The sequence below is a fragment of the Micropterus dolomieu genome, linkage group LG07, assembly GCF_021292245.1.
Source record: "Micropterus dolomieu isolate WLL.071019.BEF.003 ecotype Adirondacks linkage group LG07, ASM2129224v1, whole genome shotgun sequence".
NCBI lineage: Eukaryota > Metazoa > Chordata > Actinopteri > Centrarchiformes > Centrarchidae > Micropterus > Micropterus dolomieu.
This window is the reverse complement of record NC_060156.1, coordinates 17,432,760-17,451,638: the sequence shown is the minus strand read 5'-3', so window position 1 is coordinate 17,451,638 and position 18,879 is coordinate 17,432,760. Positions and strand designations below refer to the sequence as shown.

Here is an 18,879-nt window from a genome sequence, read left to right as displayed (position 1 = left end):
CCAGAGGTGCGATGGACCTAACCTGTAGCTATCTGCAAACTAGTAGCTCTCATCAACACAGTCCAATACACAGGATCCCTTACCCAATCACAATGTTAGAAACGTGATAACTGTCTAAATGGATGAATCGGACACAAGCAAACAAATAAACTGTCTGTCACACCTCAGAATGATGGATGTACATTTTGACATAGATCCATAGCATCTATCTTCAGTATCTGTCTATAGCCGCTTTCATACAGAGATCCTGTACAAAACATGGAAAGAATATCCACCAATACGCCACACTCGCTCATTCATACTAAACAAACGTTTCCGGCAAAATCCCGTACCATGTGTGATCTGGCTTTCCTGAGCCGGCCACATAGAAAAAGACTTTTACGTATACCACAACCCCCGGCATGCCCACTGTGGCTTTTCATACAGACATTCTATTACTACCAACAATCCTAGAAGCTGATCAAATCTGACCCCCCTTTCCAGCTTTGAACTTTTCATACAGCGCAGCGGGCCAGCATATTGACAAAATATTTCCAGAAAATAACGCAGTGTGAAAGCTCCTTATGAGATCTACAACATCTATCTAAGACATCTATCATTAGCATATAAAATCTACCTATCTATAGCATATATGTCATCTATCTATCTATCTATAGCATCGAAAACATCTATGACATATCAATAGTGTCTATCTAGATGTAAATGTAAATGTAAAGCGCCGTACTTGTATAGCGCCTTTCTAGTCTTTTCGACCACTCAAAGCACTTTTACACTAGATCTGCATTCACCAGTCAAACACATTCATAGGCCTGATTATTGTTATAAACTCACAGTAAGCTCACGCAGTCTACCGGAGGTAGATTGTGTCTGACTTGACGGCGCTGTTTTTATTCCCCTATCTATCAAGTCGGCGAAAGTCAGCCAGTTATCTCAAACGCACCTGTTGACGACCAGTTACACAGCGTGCTTCGAGTTAACATGGCTCTCCTTATTAGCTGGGCTCCTTACATGCTCGCTAATAACTGTTTTGAAGAGGGGTCTCCGACATTGACAGCGTTGTGTTGGACAGATTTGTGCAGCAGTGTTTATGATATCAACCATTCAATTCACGGGTCTGTCCATGTTTGTGAGAGAGAGAAAGAGAGAGAGAGCGAGTGACCGAGTGAGAGGATGTGCAGAGCGAATATGTGCTGCCATCAAAAATGATTTTAAAATGGGTCGCCAAATTTACTTGGGCGGCTGTTAATCTACCTGGGTGGCCCGCCCAAGTAAAGCCTATGTATGGGAAACACTGTAGTGAATGATCATTATTGATTATATAGTGTAAATAGTTTGTTAATACTTCTACAATACTGCATATGTTCTCTTATATTCCTTTGTGCTGCTATGTCAACCGAAATTTCCCCTACAGTGTATTAATAAAGTTATATCTTATCTTATCTTATCTATCTAGAGCATCTATTATAGCCTGTACATGGTTGAAAGGCTCTGTAAGGTGGCCACTGGTGACAATGAAGAAATGTGCTATGCACATTGGTAGTAATACTTCTCATAACAACTTCTGTTCGAACAGCTACTACGGCGGAGAAGGCAATTAACACCCGCTACCGAGCGCAGAACAAGGAAGAAGACATAGAAACAAATGTGTTGCTGAAGGAGATGAAGTTGCTACACACAAAGATGGATAATATTGAAAGGCAGTTGAACAGTAAAGTTGACAGCATGCATGGATCCCTGAAAAAAGTTATGAAAGCTGAGCTGAAGAAGTCGGTTAAAGAAATAAGGGAAAGAATTGACCTAGAAATCGGGATCTTAAAATCACGGCTGGATTCTCTCAAAGAAAAAATATGGACCTCCAGCCAAAAACTCTCTAATAAATTCGATCCTGACGTGTCAGTCGTTGTGATGGGTTTGCCTTACAATGCTGGAGAAGATACTAGAGATCAGCCTGGAATGTGATCCGATACCCAACATTGCTGGAGTGTTGAGAATGTGAGCAAGAGGACCGGTGTGGTAAAGACTACGGTGGAGGAAAAGGTGGCGGTGCTTAGGTCCAAACAAAAGCTGAAGAGCAACAGTCGGTTTAAAAAGGTTTATTTTTGATCAGCTAAATCCCATACTGATCGTATGCTTGAGCTCAATTTTAAAGCACTTCTTCAGGAGATAGGACTTTTATGTCTCAGGGAGTGGCCATCTGATGAAGCCGGCCAATTCCGAGGTAAAAACCCCTAAAACCGCCCGAGCTGGTTCTCCGACACAGTTCTTTCCACAGATCCTTTTTGTTTTTTGTCTCTGGCACATTGGAACGTTAATGGCTGGACTACTTTGAACTGTAATCTCAGAATTTCACTATTGCAGAATCTAAATCCTGATATTACCTCATTAAATGAAATGCATCTATTACGCGATGGTTAAACTGATTTTCTGATTACTCTTAGTTTGGTATACTTTTTGCTTTATTCGTGAATGATTTAGCTCAACAAATTATGGATGTTAATTTAGGAGTATCCCTTGATGATACAAAACTGGGAATTTTATTATATGCAGATGATATAATCTTACTGACTGGGTCTGAATTACAGAAAATGTTAAATGTGGTTAATCTGTGCACATATAATGCTTTTTAGAAAGAAAGGCACAGAAACAAGTACAAATTCATTTAGTTTTGGCTCAGTCACTTTAGACGATGTTAGTGCAAATAAATATCTGGGTTTCTTTCTTGATAATTTCTGAGGTTGGTATTAAGTTTCTCATTGACCCTGGCAGGAGAGCCCTTTTTTGAATAAAATGAAAGTATGTAAGGAACTTGGATATTCTACATATACTCGACTTTATGAAGCATGCATTTCTCCTATACTGAACTATGCTGCAGGGGTGTGGGACCTGAAAGAATACAGAATAGAGCTAAACGATGTTTTCTGAGGGTTCATAAATTTGCTCTGATCCTAGCAATTCAGGGAGATATGGGCTGGGTACCAGGAGCTGTACAGAGAAAATGTGAAAAGGTACGACTGTAGAACCGTCTAATCAAAATGAATGAAGACAGAGTAAATAAGAGAGTATTTGGGTGGTTAGTATTGATGACGTATATCTATAGTATTTATCTGTAACATCTATCTTTAGCATCTATGACATTCATCTATAATATCTATATATAGCAATTATCTATAGCATCCATCTATGACATCTATCTATAGCATTTGTCTATGGCGCAAATCTATAGAATTTCTCTATGACATTTATCTATGATATCTATATATAGCAATTATCAATAGCATCCATCTTTAACATCTTTCTTTGGCATTTATCTATGACATCTATCTATGATATCTATATACAGGTGCTGGTCATATAATTAGAATATCATCAAAAAGTTAATTTATTTCAGTAATTCCATTCAAAAAGTGAAACTTGTATAATGTATACATTCATTCCACACAAATCAGTATCTCAGAAAATTAGAATATTGTGAAAAGGTTCAATATTGAAGACACCTGGTGCCACACTCTAATCAGCTAATTAACACAAAACACCTGCAAAGGCCTTTAAATGATCTCTGTCTAGTTCTGTAGGCTTCACAATCATGGGGAAGACTGCTGACTTTACAGCTGTCCAAAAGATGACCATTGACACCTTGCACAAGGAGGGCAAGACACAAAAGGTCATCGCTAAAGAGGCTGGCTGTTCACAGAGCTCTGTGTCCAAGCACATTAATAGAGAGGCGAAGGGAAGGAAAAGATGTGGTAGAAAAACGTGTACAAGCAATAGGGATAACCGCACCCTGGAGAGGATTGTGAAACAAAAGCCATTCAAAAATGTGGGGGAGATTCACAAAGAGTGGACTGCAGCTGGAGTCAGTGCTTCAAGAACCACCACGCACAGACGTATGCAAGACATGGGTTTCAGCTGTCGCATTCCTTGTGTCAAGCCACTCTTGAACAAGACACGGCGTCAGAAGCGTCTCGCCTGGGCTGAAGACAAAAAGGACTGGACTGCTGCTGAGTGGTCCAAAGTTATGTTCTCTGATGAAAGTAAAGTTTGGAAATCAAGGTCCCAGAGTCTGGAGGAAGAGAGGAGAGGCGCAGAATCCACGTTGCTTGAAGTCCAGTGTAAAGTTTCCACAGTCAGTGATGGTTTGGGGTGCCATGTCATCTGCTGGTGTTGGTCCACTGTGTTTTCTGAGATCCAAGGTCAACGCAGCCGTCTACCAGGAAGTTTTAGAGCACTTCATGTTTCTGCTGCTGACCAACTTTATGGAGATGCAGATTTCAGTGCCAAAGCTACCAGTACCTGGTTTAAGGACCACGGTATCCCTGTTCTTAATTGGCTAGCAACCTTGCCTGACCTTAACCCTATAGAAAATCTATGGGGTATTGTGAAGAGGAAGATGCGATACGCCAGACCCAACAATGCAGAAGAGCTGAAGGTCACTATCAGAGCAACCTAGGATCTCATAACACCTGAGCAGTGCCACAGACTGATCAACTCCATGCCACGTCTCATTGCTGCAGTAATTCAGGCAAAAGGAGCCCCAACTAAGTATTGAGTGCTGTACATGCTCATACTTTTCATGTTCATACTTTTCAGTTGGCCAACATTTCAAAAAATCCTGTTTTTGTATTGGTCTTAATATTCTAATTTTTAGAGATACTGAATTTGGGATTTTCATTAGTTGTCAGTTTTAATCATCACAATTAAATGAAAAACATTTGAAATATATCAGTCTGTGTGTAATGAATGTATACATTATACAAGTTTCACTTTTTGAATGGAATTACTGAAATAAATCAACTTTTTGATGATATTCTAATTATGACCAGCACCTATAGGTCCAAGGCCTGGTGCCCAAAACTGAAGACTCACTCTTTTCTTTGCTACTTAAAGAATTTCACTCTTCATTCTCAGTATGTACACAGTAACCTGTATAACACTATAATATTCGTCAATAAGCTAAACCATACAAGCGGGGAGACACACACACTCACTGGGAGAGGTACTTGAGTACTTGTCTGTAATTATTCTACTTTGCCACAGACCTGTTTTACACCAGAGCAGCGATTGTAGGCATAGATGGTGACTGCAGCACTGTCTTAACCGGAACCAGAAGTTACACCACAGAAACCACAATGTAAAGGGCAGATGTAGGTTTCAATCACTTTGCAAGCATTTGATTTTCTGTACAAGTTGTTTGGTCTGCATCTCTTTGTGGAAGCATTTATCTTTGGACAGCTGGTGTCTATCGAATGCTGTCAGTATATAGACATATACAAACATAATGCATAAAGCCGCAGCTCTTCATATTAAAGCTTTTGCTTGCTCTGAGCAGCTGAATTCACGAGGAAATACAAGGAAGCTATACGTGATGGGAAAGAGCCTGATTGGTTACCAGAGGGGGTTCTGCTTTTTTCTGGTGTGCCATCTGTCAGTGACTTCACACTCTCCCCATTAACCAAAGTGCTGCCAACATCTCTAAACCAAGAGCACACATTCAAACACAAAGACATATAGCCTAGTAGGCACACACTCAACCCCGCTTGCAGTCAGCTTGACAAGTTCATCAGCAAACTGCTATGCAAAAATTAGGAGCCAATGCAAATCGTTGCAGGTGCAATTATTTCCACTAAATATTTGTTAATTAAATCTTAGCAGGCCACTGTGCTCAAAGATCAAGCTTTGAGTTAGAATACATATGTTGACAGACAGTATATGTAGTTTAGTCACTAGCTGTTTGAATTTGAAACAGATTGAAGAGTGTTTGTGTTAACTGACCAAATAACAAAAAAAGCAAAAACACAAAACCAGGAAACTGGGCAAATTAAGGAATTTGTCTCCAACCATTTCTCAGCTGGCAATTCCACTTTGAAACAGAATTATAATTTAGTGACAGATAACAGTTTTGGCCATGACAAAAAGATGTCACCAACTGTCAGATTTCCATGAAACTGACTAGATCTTTTGCTTGCCTCAAAAGCCTCAGTCATTTTCATCCAAAACTTCCACAACAAATTTCCAAATCTCATGCCATGTTAGAGTACATTCATGCCCACTGGAGGATGAGTACTTTCTATTTTAGACCATCTGAGCTTTCTTCCACCTTTAGTTCCATTTCTCAACTTTGAACCTAATCTAAAAAAAAAAAAAAAAAAGATGCTGTCAGAGGAGATGAGATTTTTGGATTGCAATTACCACGTGGCATTACTCTAATGACACAAGTCAAGTTAACATCCCAATTTAGCACTAACTTCAGAATCAGCACAAGAAAATGTATTTGAATGTTTTTATCTCTCTCTCTCTCTCCCTCCCTCCCTCTCTCTCCCCCTCTCTCTCTCTCCCCACCTCCTATGTGCAAATTGAAAATGTGAATACAGTAAAAACAGATGAATGGGAAGGCATTTACATTCATGACAGGAACACTTATTTTATGTTTCACAATAAGTTAGCCTTAAAAACCAGGATCATCAGTATGTTTGTGTTGTCCAACACTTCTAATACATATTTCAGCTAAGTAATGTATTGCAGACCTGTAATTTGCCAGTGGTCTGAGCACCAACAGCATAATAAAATATTGGCTGCAGTTTGTGGTCTTCTCATCTTTTCTTTTGCCAACTGTAGGGCTAGGGGTATTATTTTAAGGTTTGACACAAATGCATCAATAAAGTGCCAGAATTTTGGTTCCAACAATACTTTTTCCATATCTTTCTTTGAGGAATATGCTACTAATTTACTCACAATGTGAAATGCTACCTAAGCTGAAGCAGGACCTTGTCCCAAACATACTGCCAAATTTATGATATGGTCTGATCAAAAAGACAATTAACCTAGAGTACATATTTGAGCAAGGATGCCAGACACTTTCGGTCGGTACCAAAAAGGTTAAGGTTTGGTACATAGCCCTGTGGCCTCTTGATGCCCCGACTCAAAATCTTTGTTCTCTCTACTCACCAATCTCTTTGCCCAGGCCTGAACGCAGGATGGCACCAGCCGAGGTGACCACCGCACAATTCTTGAAGCTGCTCTGGTCCTGCTGCCTAAACAGTTGCTCCAGAGGAAGCGACGGCACAAGACCAGCCCAACCGAGTGAGGAGAAGGGCTTCTCCGACCCATCCACTGTGCTTAGCTGTGCCTGGGCTTTAATTTGACAAAGCAGCTCCTTAGCACTGCGGGCGACCCTGCGATGCCCCTTGTAGGAAACGTGGTGTTTGTTGGCACTCATGTAGTCCTTCATGGCTCGCTGCAGCCGAGGACTCAGCATGCTGGCAGACACACGGCCCTGCCACAGCCGCTGCACCACAGACAACGACTTGGAGAAGTAATATTGCTCCAGATCAGAGGAGTCATCACCAGCTCTCCTGTCTGCTGTAGTCCTCATTCTGTTTCCTAGTTCTTCATTTTCCCTATCATCGTCTTCCTCTTCCCCACCGTGATAGCGTGTGGTGCTGACATGGTTCTGGTCCTCTGTGATCTGGGAAGTTCTCTCTCGACTCTGGACTACAGGGTCTGAGTGAGAACCCACATTTTCTGTACCAAAGGAGGACCAGGCAGCCAGGCTCTGTTGGTCCAGGTAGTCCTGGTGGCTGGCCTCCTGGCTAACATAAATGGCGTAGGGAGCACTGTTGGGGCTGAGGCTCATGTCCAGGCTGGGCTCTGGGGTGGTGGAGCTGGCAGAAGGCTCCAGCTCAACTCTGGGGTAGGTTGTAGTTAAGGGGGAAGCCAGTTCAGGTCGGAGGCCCAGGTTGGCATGCTGTTGATTAGGGGCTTGTATAGAGGCCAGGCGACGGGTGTCTGGGTGCTGGGAGAGTAAAGAACCAACAGAGGTCAGGGGCTCAGTCACGCGAGCATCCAGGAAGTAAGAGAGGAGGGCAAGGAATAGGAGAACCCAGGCCAGCATTCCCACCAGCACCAGCCTCCGCCACTGCCTCATACTGGACTTCATTACCTCTAACTCACATACACGCCAGTTCAGCTGGCCCACCAACAACAAAGCCCCACAGACAGGACTTAGCCCAGAGGTCAGCTGGAGGGCCTGTAAAAGAAGAAAGCTCAGAATGAAACTGCTCAGGGGAGAAAAGAAACATGTAGGCTAGCAAAGCAAAACGGTTTGAGACACTCACCTCAACTGATGCTTCTATTTCTTCATATCCATGTGTCCTCCAGCATATAACAGGACCCTGAGAAGAGGAGTGGTACAAATTAGTGGGGTCAAGAGTGCACATGCGTATATGAGTCTGTGTGTGCATGGAAACCCATGGCTCACACAGACACACCACAGGAAAACGCCTCCTGCAGGGCAGAACTTGGCGGCTTTCCACTCATAACAATAAAAGGAGACATTTTTAAAGACTAGGACCATCTATTAACTGGAATCAAATTTACAGCTTCCCTCATCAAATCCTCAGCATTTCAGTCACAACAAGAACTAAAGACTGCTCTACATCAGCTGAGTTTAAATGTGTTCTTGGTAGGGCTGTAATCAACCAAAGAAAATCTTGGTCGACTAAAGTCCTGAAATTTTCGAATAAAACTCGACTAAAAATGACGTAATTATTATTTTTTTAAATTAGTCAGCTGTGCACTGTGCGCAGTACTTGGTAGCCTTGTTGTCCGCCTAAATGAATTGTAAATAAACATAAAAAAAAATAGTAGGCTATTTGCAGTTTATTAAATCGTTTTTTATTTAATTATTTTACACTAAATGAGTCTGTCGGCTCTGACAGCAATGCATCACGTGCACCTGCGCAATATCATAGCCTACGATTTACGAAAATAGTACCATGTTGCTTGTCAACTAGTGATATCATCACAAGAATTGTTGAGGAATATGCAACATCATTTAGACAATTATTTTTGTCATATGTTATAATAATAAGTTTATTAGACACTATGATCATTTCAGCAGAGCGCAGCTGAGCGCTCAGCAGAGCGCAGCTGCGCGCTCAGCTGAGCGGCGGCAGACAAGAATAGACTATTAACTTAAAGTTTTTGCTCTTAATAAACACAAAAGGCACATCCACTTTAATAAACAAAGAATATTTATTAATGAACCAGATCAAGAGCAGAAACGAAATAAAGTGCATAACTGAAAAATAAAGCATCTTAGGCTCAAAACTAACAAACACAGTGGGCACAGCGCAATTTCGCATTAGGCTCCAAATTAAAAAATTAAAGTGCCCAAATAATCCAATAAATAATACTAGAAATAATAAATGTCCACTTTGCACAATAATAAAAAGGGAACCATAAAAGTATTAGGCTACTATTAGCCAAACGAAACAGAATACAGGGCAACAACAAGGTAAGAGCACTCAGAAGAAGAAATACAAAAATTAATGAATCAAATGCCCAAATCCACAAGTATGTCAAATAAATGTGCAAAATTATAAAATGTTATTAATGTCCAAAACGAAATAAAGTGCATAACTGAAAAATAAAGCATAGGCTCAAAAAAAAAAAAAGTGGGCACAGCGCAATTGCGCCCAAATCCAATAAATAAATGTGCAAAATTATAAATTTTGATTAATGTCCAAAACGAACAAATGGCTACTCACAGAGAGTACAATCAATGTCCACTCCACACTTTTTTGTGTTGTGTGCGAGAAACACAAGCATATCCACGTTCTTTGGAAGGAGACAGCTTCTTGCTTTATTGACAATAAATCCTGCCTTGGAGAAAATGCGTTCAGATGGCGTGGATGTTGCAGGGATACAGAGCAGTCGCTTTGCAACTCGGGCCAGGCTCGGGTATCTGTCTTGGTTTTTTTTCCCCACCACCCCAATGGTCCGGAGTCGATTTTGGTTCTGTCTTGAAGATCCAGAAAAGACAGCTGCTTAAAACGAGGGTCTACTACTGCAGCTGTAATGTATACACTGTCATCATCATTCGGTTTTTAAACTCCCATCTACTGTCAATTTCTTCAACCAGCTTGCTTTTCATTTTTTTGGTAATGGGGCTGTCATCATCCGCGATGGCCAGGTGACGTTTCTTCAAGTTTGCTAGCATGGGTACTGTTGCAGACAGGGACGCGTTGTCCTCTTCAGACAGCAGCTCGGTCAGGGTTGTCATCGGTTTCAGCACATTTTTAATGTCCTCTATCGCATTCCAGTGTGCTGTGGTAAGGTCCAATGTACTGCTGTCGCTTTTCTTTGTAAAGTTTGGGTCAGACAGCACTGCGGTAATGGGCCAGCGTTGCTCCAGCAGTCGCTCAAACATTGAAAATGTTGAGTTCCAACGTGTGGACACATCCTGAATTAATTCATGCTGAGGGACGTTTTGTTGCTCCTGCTTTAGCCCAGTTTTTGCTTTGTGCCCCTTTTTGAAATGTCCCACCAGATGACGTGATGCAGCCACTGCACGACAAATTGGATCTTGTTTGAGTGCAGCGTTAATACAGAGCTGCAAAGTGTGCCCGGCACACCTGATGCCCTGCATCTCTGGCCATTTATGTGATTCCTTTAGTGTTTCCACACAGAGTGCCATATTAGCCGCGTTGTCACATACAACAGAAACTCTTTGCTTCTTAAATTCCAAAGGTATCAGCAACTTCAGATAGTCGCGCAGCAATGTTTATTCCCGTGTGCGCCTCTTCTATTTGTTTTGTCTCAAGCACAAGACTCTGTGCTTTCCAGTCTCCATCAATGAAATGGGCAGTCACTGTCATATAGGACTCCATTCTAAGAGATGTCCACATATCTGTGGTCAAGCTCAGTCCCTCGCTGTATTGTATTAACTCTGATACTTTCTCTTTGAGTCCCTCATATTTTGCGGTTAGTGCATGCGTGATTGTGTGGCGTGCTGGCACGGTATATCCAGGTTCCAAAACTTTTAACATGTTCTTAAAACCTTGGCCCTCCACAACAGCAATGGGCCTCATATCCTGAGCAATAAAGTTAACAATTCCTTCCGTTATATTATTTTTCCGTTTGGATGATAAAGGAGGCTTAAAATCCAGCGTGCTCTGGGTGTGTCTGGGGGATGCCGTCATTATGGATGGATGCGCCTGCATTTATAAAATGATTATTACACTAAAACATTGAAATAATTCGAATTTTGATATGTTCATATAGCCTTCTCAAAATACAGACAGGGCAACCTAACGCAGACAAGTTAGCTTACCGCTTTTAGATGGTACGTCATGTTTGTCGTCGAGCTGTGGAAGGCAACCTGTTGGTTGCAAATTTTGCATTGAACCTTTTTCCCGTTGTCAATTTTAACAAAGTGCTTCCACACTGTCGATGTCTTTGTTGTTGACATGTTAGAAGACGGACTATTAAACACTCACAGTTAATTATAGATAAATGATAGGCCTATTTAGCATCAAACCTTCTATAGCCTACTTATCTGTCTCTCTTCTCCTCCGGTGGATTGGGCTAATCCAAATAAGTAAAAAACAAGGGGGGTGTTCTTAAGACAGATTACCTGTGAAACAGGGGTGCTCTGAAAACACCCCCATTAGCAATTAGTGGTTTCCACCTGATGAAGCGCGGCAAAACTGATGAAATGAAAACCGATGAAATGAATGCGGCAAAAAATCAACCAATCAGAATTTTGGTCGAACCAGAACGTACCGACCAATTAATCGACTAATCGACTGGGACGTTACAGCCCTAGTTCTTGGACAACAAAAGATCGCACAAAACATGAATCATTTAAAGAATAAATTAGCAAATATATTCCACGTTTTCCCCAAGCACAATACCAAATTTAATTTGATGTTGACTCTGTATTTCTGCCAAAAATGAGTAAATGTAAAGTGTGTGCGTATTTAACTTCTGGCTGACGTGCAGTGTACAGGGTTTTTTTTTTCTTCACACATCAGCACTTGATTGTAACTGATTAGGACGTTTGTCTTTCCCTTTCTCAACATGTAAAAACTCAAAAGTACAAACAGGAGAAACAATTAGCAGATTAAAATGTAACATTTTACTTTAACCTTCCCAATTTAGAAATGCCTCAGGAGGGGTTAAAATAAAATGTTACAGATCAATCAATTACTAAGAAATAGCTTTTTGGTGATAAATTAATTATTTCTGTCATTTTTCAAAACAAAATGCGAATCATTCCCTTATTCCGATTACTCTGTTGTAAAGATATGTTGCTTTTCTTTGCCTCACCTGATAAACAGGAGATCTTAAGACTGACCTGAACTTCAACATTACATTAGATACACACAAAAACCACAATCATTAAATCAGCTTGACTTCCTCCAGTACTCTAAGGCACAACATGTAAGGTTCACTGATAGCTTACAGAGTGAAATACACAGCAATGAAGGTAAATAAATGAAGCATTAAATTGCCTCACATCAGAGGGCTACAATCCTCTCAACCACACGTAATTATGAGCTTTGGTCTCTTAATGTGGAAGCATTTCTCTCCAGAGAGTGGCAGGAGAAAAAAATGCTCCTGAGTGTTAAGCCTCCTCTAGTCCTAATTACAGCTTTCCGTCTCTGTAGCTGCCGGGTCCTGCAGAGTGATCTCAGGCGCGCCCCCCCCATTAACCCCGACATCCAGGCCTCCTACCCCGGGGCCACACAGGAGGGCAAAGCTCATCCTCTGACCCCGGTCTAGCAGGAGGAAAACTGCAGGGAGCAATTGGACTACAGAGAGCTGAAGCAGTATGGGAGAAAGAAAATAATAGCAAAGACTAGCAACTGACACAAGCAAACACATCTGCACAAAAATCACATCAGATAGATTTCTTTCTGAGAACATGCGGCATGCTCCATTTAAGGCCACAGACATGTTGGGTAGGTGTCAGATAGAAATGCCCATGTAGCAGTTTCGATGTATCTACCATGCAGGCATCAAGTTACAAAGTGGAAAATATGCCATTTAACACCTCGAAATAACAGCAGGCCTGTCGCACAAAACACAAGCATTAAAACACACAGATACCCGACTGTTAACAATCAAATGCCATCAATATCAACACGCGGGTGTGTCCCGAAGCATGTCCTGCATGTGAGTGCGAACCTAGTTTGTCTCACCTGGCAGCAATCAGGATGTGTGCTTCAGTGCAGTGAAACAACATAAATGCGTGGCACAGATGGAGAGGCGGGGGTGGAGGACGGAGCTAGTCTTGTGATGGCTACACAAAGAAACCGTACAAAACGGGAAACAAGACACTGGCAGACAGCAAAGGACGACTAAATGACTTATTGAAAATTAGCAGGAGACTTTGATGAACAAAAGGGCCTAATAGAATATAAAACTCTCTTAAGGAGCAAAACCAAGATTCAACATCAATGATAGTTCGGGAGTAGGTAGGGGTAAAGTAGGAAAAGTGAGCAAATAAGTGGTGAACAGATCTCAATGCATGCATCAGCTACTACCATACACGGGAGGCCCACCAATCACAGGACTTCGTACACGTGTAAGCCCACAGCTGAATTTGATTATTTTTTTCCCCTCCCCTCAATTAATTGAGGAGTTTAGTCTATGAAATGTCAAAAAAAAAAAAAATGTGAGCAAATTTCCATCACAACTTCACAGAGCTCAAGGTCACATCTTCAAACGTCTGCTTTTACAACAAAAACAATGGGGATTGGACCCAAATGCAGACAGAACAGGCCGACTGGTGCTGTTTAATGATTTATTGCATAAATGAGTACCAATAGGCAGGCATGTTCAGGTAAAGCAAAATCCAACAAAGTATTTAGGATGTACTAACAATCAACAAAAAATATGGTGAGTGGCTGATGAGGGAATGCGTTGCAGGTGAGGAGTGGGCAGAGTAGGCCAGGTAACTGCAGGGCTGATGAGAGAAGTAGGAACAGGTGTGTAGATGGGCAGGGCAGTCAGTGATAGGGAAATGAGGGAAGAGCATCTGGTGGACAGCTTGAGAATGGCAGGTCTGGAGAGTTGAAGGACAGAACACTGCGTGAGAGACACGACAGATAGAGAGACCAGGGGATTGTGGAGTAAACTGTGACAGACTGATTTATAGTCATGTGTATAAAATGTCAGAAAATAATCAAAATTTTCTAAAGCCAACAGCGTCACATTCAAAAGTAGTTGTTTTGTCCAACAGTTCAAAAACAATCAATTGTTTAAGAAAAAGCTAGGCTAGTGTTTGCTTTTTGAAAGTAGCTTAAAGTAAACTAGCATCTCATTAAACAACCCTATGTTATTGTGTTGAGAAATACTCTTATTGGCCATCTTTCCCAGAGTTAGATGAAAAAATTTAAACTTGATAACACTCACATCTGTACGGTAAAAAAGCTAGAACCAGCAGCTGATTAGCTTAGTTTAGCATAAAGGCAAAATGGGGAATCAGGAAGCCTGACTCCAAAGATAACAAAATCTGCCACCTCTAAGGCTCACTAATGTTGTACCTAATTTGTTTAATCTAGGGTTGAACGATTATTTGCATTTGTGATGATATCGCGATGTGATAGATTTTCTAAACTTTGCATCTTACGCTGTACCTTGACTCGGTGTTGTACAATGGATCATCAGATACCATCCGCCAATAAGTAAAAACGTGGCTGCTAATTGAGCTCTAAAACAACCTGCCAGCAGACACTTTTCCTTTACAGTGTAGGAAGCAGACTGAACAGTGTTTGTACAACCTTTCAAGAGGAAGTCCTCTGAAGAGGGACTTCCATCACTTGTTATAGTTAAATATTGTACAATTTATTTTCAACTGTTAGATGGGCAAATATTTGTTTTCATCCTCTTACAATGTCACAGTGTTCAGTTCAAGGTTTGATGTGAATAAAATATTAGCAACATGTGTAAAATAGACAATGGATTGTTGGAGCATGATGGTACCAGTTGAAATGATCAGCCTAAATAATTATCTGGTGAAAGCAATTGGATTAGTGATATTATATAAGGAAGACTCTGGATTGATGGTAGATAGTTGATAAAATGGCCGGACATGTGAACTGACAGAGGAATGAGAAAATATGTAAATGCAGCTAAAGATAACCAGACTAAAATAGTGAAGTAACCAACCAAAAAGACAAGGGAAAGTGCATACGAGGCAAATTTTTCTTAGACAGCGTCTGAGAGCAGTTTGGACTGTGACAACAGTTACAATTATAATGATGGTGATAAACCAAAAGAAGAAAAAAAAAAACAACTCTACAGGGCAAAATGTTCAGAGGAAGCATCTAAGAGCACAAAGCTAGAAAAGCATTGGTTTTCCTGCATGGTTTGTGGTCTTATTTATCTCATTTTTTATTTGTTTTTCATTAAGTGAAAAAAAAAATTAAATAACTCCCAAGCACCTTTATGATTAGACTTCACTGCCTGAAGGATTTTTGTATTGCCCATTTTAGGAGTTCTTGATTCAAATTTTTGATTTTGTACGCATTGGATTTTAAATACGGAGTACAGGCACTTATATAATTTTACATGCCTCTATGTCTGTCGTCTATCTTCTCAGTCAGAATACAACAGCAAGCCAATGTAAATTTCTTTAAATAGCTACTACTTGAAATCAGTGTTAATTTCATCAACGAAAAATATAGAAAGAACTACTACAAAATTTTACATTTTTGTCAAATGAAAACTAAATGGTAATGTGAAAGATGAATGGCCAAAAGAACTAATTAGTCTACTGTTATAATGTCGTATTTCATGACTTGCACATATGTGGAATCACACAATGTAACCTGTAGCCCTTGATCAGTCTGACAGTCAAATAGTATCTTCTGTTCAGGAGTCTTGCCACTTGCCATATAGCATTCTTGTTAAATAGCATCTAGCATTCAGTAACGTTCTGTCACTAGCCGTGTTTCCAACGTTTCCACCGTTTTTTAATGCGCATTTTGAACTATCGTATTAGAAAAGGTTGATGGAAAGGGCAAAATTAAAATAAAATTCCTTAATTCCGCAAAAAGGTTTTTTCGCTCGTTTGAGGTGGTTTTTGCCTTTGTCAAATAAAAGAGTAAATGCGCTAAATGGGAGATGGGAACACTTTTTCAGAATAAGTTCTGACGTAGCGACTTGTAACTCACAACGGATCAACTGTTTCTGCTGTCGGCGTCTTGCCCAGTTGTGTAGAGCTCTGCACGGTCATTTGTGCTGAGAAAAGAGGTGGAGGCAAATCTCGGCAGGTAGCCTTCATCATCTGTTCTGCCGAATTATGAATTCACCTCTTAAAAGGTCCTTTTCAGATACTTTGCTCTGCACACTGATCAAACGGGGTTATCACCACATATTTTTGCTGAATCTCAATGAATGCTACTTCTGAGTGTAATAAAATATTAACGACTCTAAATCAAACTACACAAAAACATGCAGTTCAGCATGCAACATTAAATAAAAATATAAGCTAATGTAACATTATCAAGGGCTGTGGATGTGGATGTAAAATTTACATTACCTTCAGTCAGCAAGTTCTAGAATTAATATCGATGGACAACCATCTAAATCGTTTGCTAAAGAAATATCACCATGTTATTTGACGTTTTAGCTTCCCCTGTCAAGCTAAAAACTAGTAAACAAATTTTTGAATCTAGCTTCTAAATGATTCACTGTTCTGTAGTGGAGGGAACAAGTAGCTGCAGTAGCCTAATGCTAATGCTAGGTGAGGAGGAATAACAGAGATCAGTTCTGCTCAGTCACTGTGGACATGACTGACTTACTGAGCAGAGTCAGTCTGTTATATTACTGCAAAGCAAAGTGACAATGAGGTTTCAGCAGTGTCAATTTGCTGTGCCTTTTTTGTTACCCTCATGATAGAGACGAGAATGACCCATGTAACCATAGTTACTGTACATTTTATTTATATGGCGGCAATTCATAACAAAAGTTGTCACTTATATAGTATGCTGTATATAAGTTGTCACTCATATACAGCAGGTCTAGACCGTACTCTAAGATGGCAACAGTTGTAGCGTCAGAATGTTTTTAAAAAATGAGGCAAAAATTTCAATAAGGAAAACTATACTAAAACTAACAAAACTCAAATAAATAAAATCATTAACCTGAAAATATCTGTCCAATCCAAGGTGCCAAAAACAAAAATAGTCTGCATCTCTTTAGGGCAGCCAAATGCTGCTAAAACAGGAGCAGCAAAAAAAAGTTCACAATAGAGAAAATATTAATTTCTTTTTTGTGTGTGTAATCATATTCCTTCAGTCCCAGCATGCCCTGCTGCTCCCAATGTGTCTGCAGTACAGGCGTTTCCAGAGGTGACTGTACTGAACTCCAGCCACTATTTGACTGTCAGGTAAGTGATTGGACAGCACTTGGGGGAATACCGCTGCACAGCATCTCACTGAAAATTGTTCAGTCCACTTTACTATGGCCTGCTGAGAAACCAGGGTGGTGAGGCCGTGTTATGAATACTTTAATCATTTCAACTTTCTGTAGAAAGGGAAGGCTACATGAACTTTACAGAAATACAAAGTAAATGCAGATGTTGCCTCACAGGAACTGGTCGTCAATGCTTGGCTGCATTTAAGTACGTAATTGATCTTAATTAACACTGAGTGGGTAGACTCTGATTAGGTTAATAATCATCAACATACAAATAAGAAACAATAAACCTCTTATAAGAAGGAAGTGAATGACTGATGTATTTAGTCCCCAGGCTGGTTCTGCAAGAGAACATGCTGTCTTTCTCTATTCTGCACACTGCATCGCAGTAGAATGCAAGTGTGCACGTCTTCTCAAATACAACACTGACCTGGCTTGTTCCTCATAAAATATTGAGCCCTTAAGAGCGGAGTTGTTCTCCATCTAAAAATAAAAAGCTGTTTTCCTTTAATATTCACTTTGCAGCAGTTCAAGCAGCTACAAACAAAATACATCACTGAGTGGTTAAAAAAAAGGCAACAAGACTTCCGCTAAGCATGTGTGGAGCCACAAATAAAGAAGTGTGTGGTCAAGAGACATTTTAAATTTCAGAATTAATTTGTGAACTTATCTACAATTCCAGGCCAAGTTTCCCAGGATAATGTGAACAGAACATGAAATAAATGCAAATACAGTATGTGCTCCATGTATGAAAAGTGACAAAAAACAGATTTTACAGTAAGGTATTACATGAGAGAGACAGAATTAGACACAGGCTGTACTTTGGAATGGTAGTGGGTGTACGCACTTTCACTCCTGGGGCCCAGTGTTATTTATGAACTCAGGCTTGAGTGGAGTCTTTTTTGGGTTAACACAACCAATTCGTACTCTAAGGGCCCAAGGCCGTAGCCCTCTCTTCCATTTGAATTGAGGAAGTCCATCTGAGCAGCGGGGGTACCTACGCAGGGGGCTCCAGTGAAAAAGTTTACTTTTGCTGCAATGCAGTAGGACGTCATCTGAAAAAGCACTGCGTTAGCCAATCAACTAAATGTATGATCACATGACACAAAGTAGTTCATTACCCGAACTAAACGTATGGGGAAGTTAAACATAAAAATCAGCTTTTCATTTGCTTGAAGAATATTGACGTGCTGTGGGGTTTGTGTCACCAGGACATTCCCTTCACAATATCTGACAGTCTGCCACTCCTCTAGAATTGGTGAACCCAGGGGCCCTAATTTAACAATCTAAGCGCACAGTGTGAAGCGTGTGGCGCAGTTGCGTTTGGGCCATGTCCAACTCCAGTTTGTAGTTTGTGAATTAGTCATGGGTGTGTTTTGGGTGTAACATGCAATCCAGAACCAGAGTTTCATCTCCTATTCCTTTTAAAAGACAGGTGTGCTTGTACCTTGGCGCATTGGTATTGTAAGGGTGGAGAATGGTGCATTATTAACACCATCAATTGACTGATTGAATGGCAGACTCTGAAGTGTCTGAATGAACTCCACTGCAGACTGGAGTCTGTTGACAGATGAAGATGCTGTCTCTTCTATGAAACATCTGGATCTTCACTTCATTTCTCTCTCTCTCTCTCTCTCTCTCTCTCTCTCTCTCTCTTTCTTTCTTTTCTCC

At 40.6% G+C, this 18,879-nt stretch overlaps 1 protein-coding gene across 1 annotated transcript in view; it reads right to left on the bottom strand.

Moving 5' to 3' along the window:
• LOC123974093 (beta-galactoside alpha-2,6-sialyltransferase 2-like) overlaps positions 1-18,879 on the bottom strand; it is a 36,730-nt gene that overhangs the window by 2,730 nt on the left and 15,121 nt on the right. The window contains exons 3-5 of the mRNA XM_046054530.1: positions 8,112-8,168; positions 7,937-8,023; positions 6,943-7,789 (exon numbers count right to left, since the gene is read on the bottom strand). Of these exons, the coding sequence (XP_045910486.1) occupies positions 6,943-7,789; positions 7,937-8,023; positions 8,112-8,168 (991 nt within the window). The remainder of the gene's footprint in view (positions 1-6,942; positions 7,790-7,936; positions 8,024-8,111; positions 8,169-18,879) is intronic.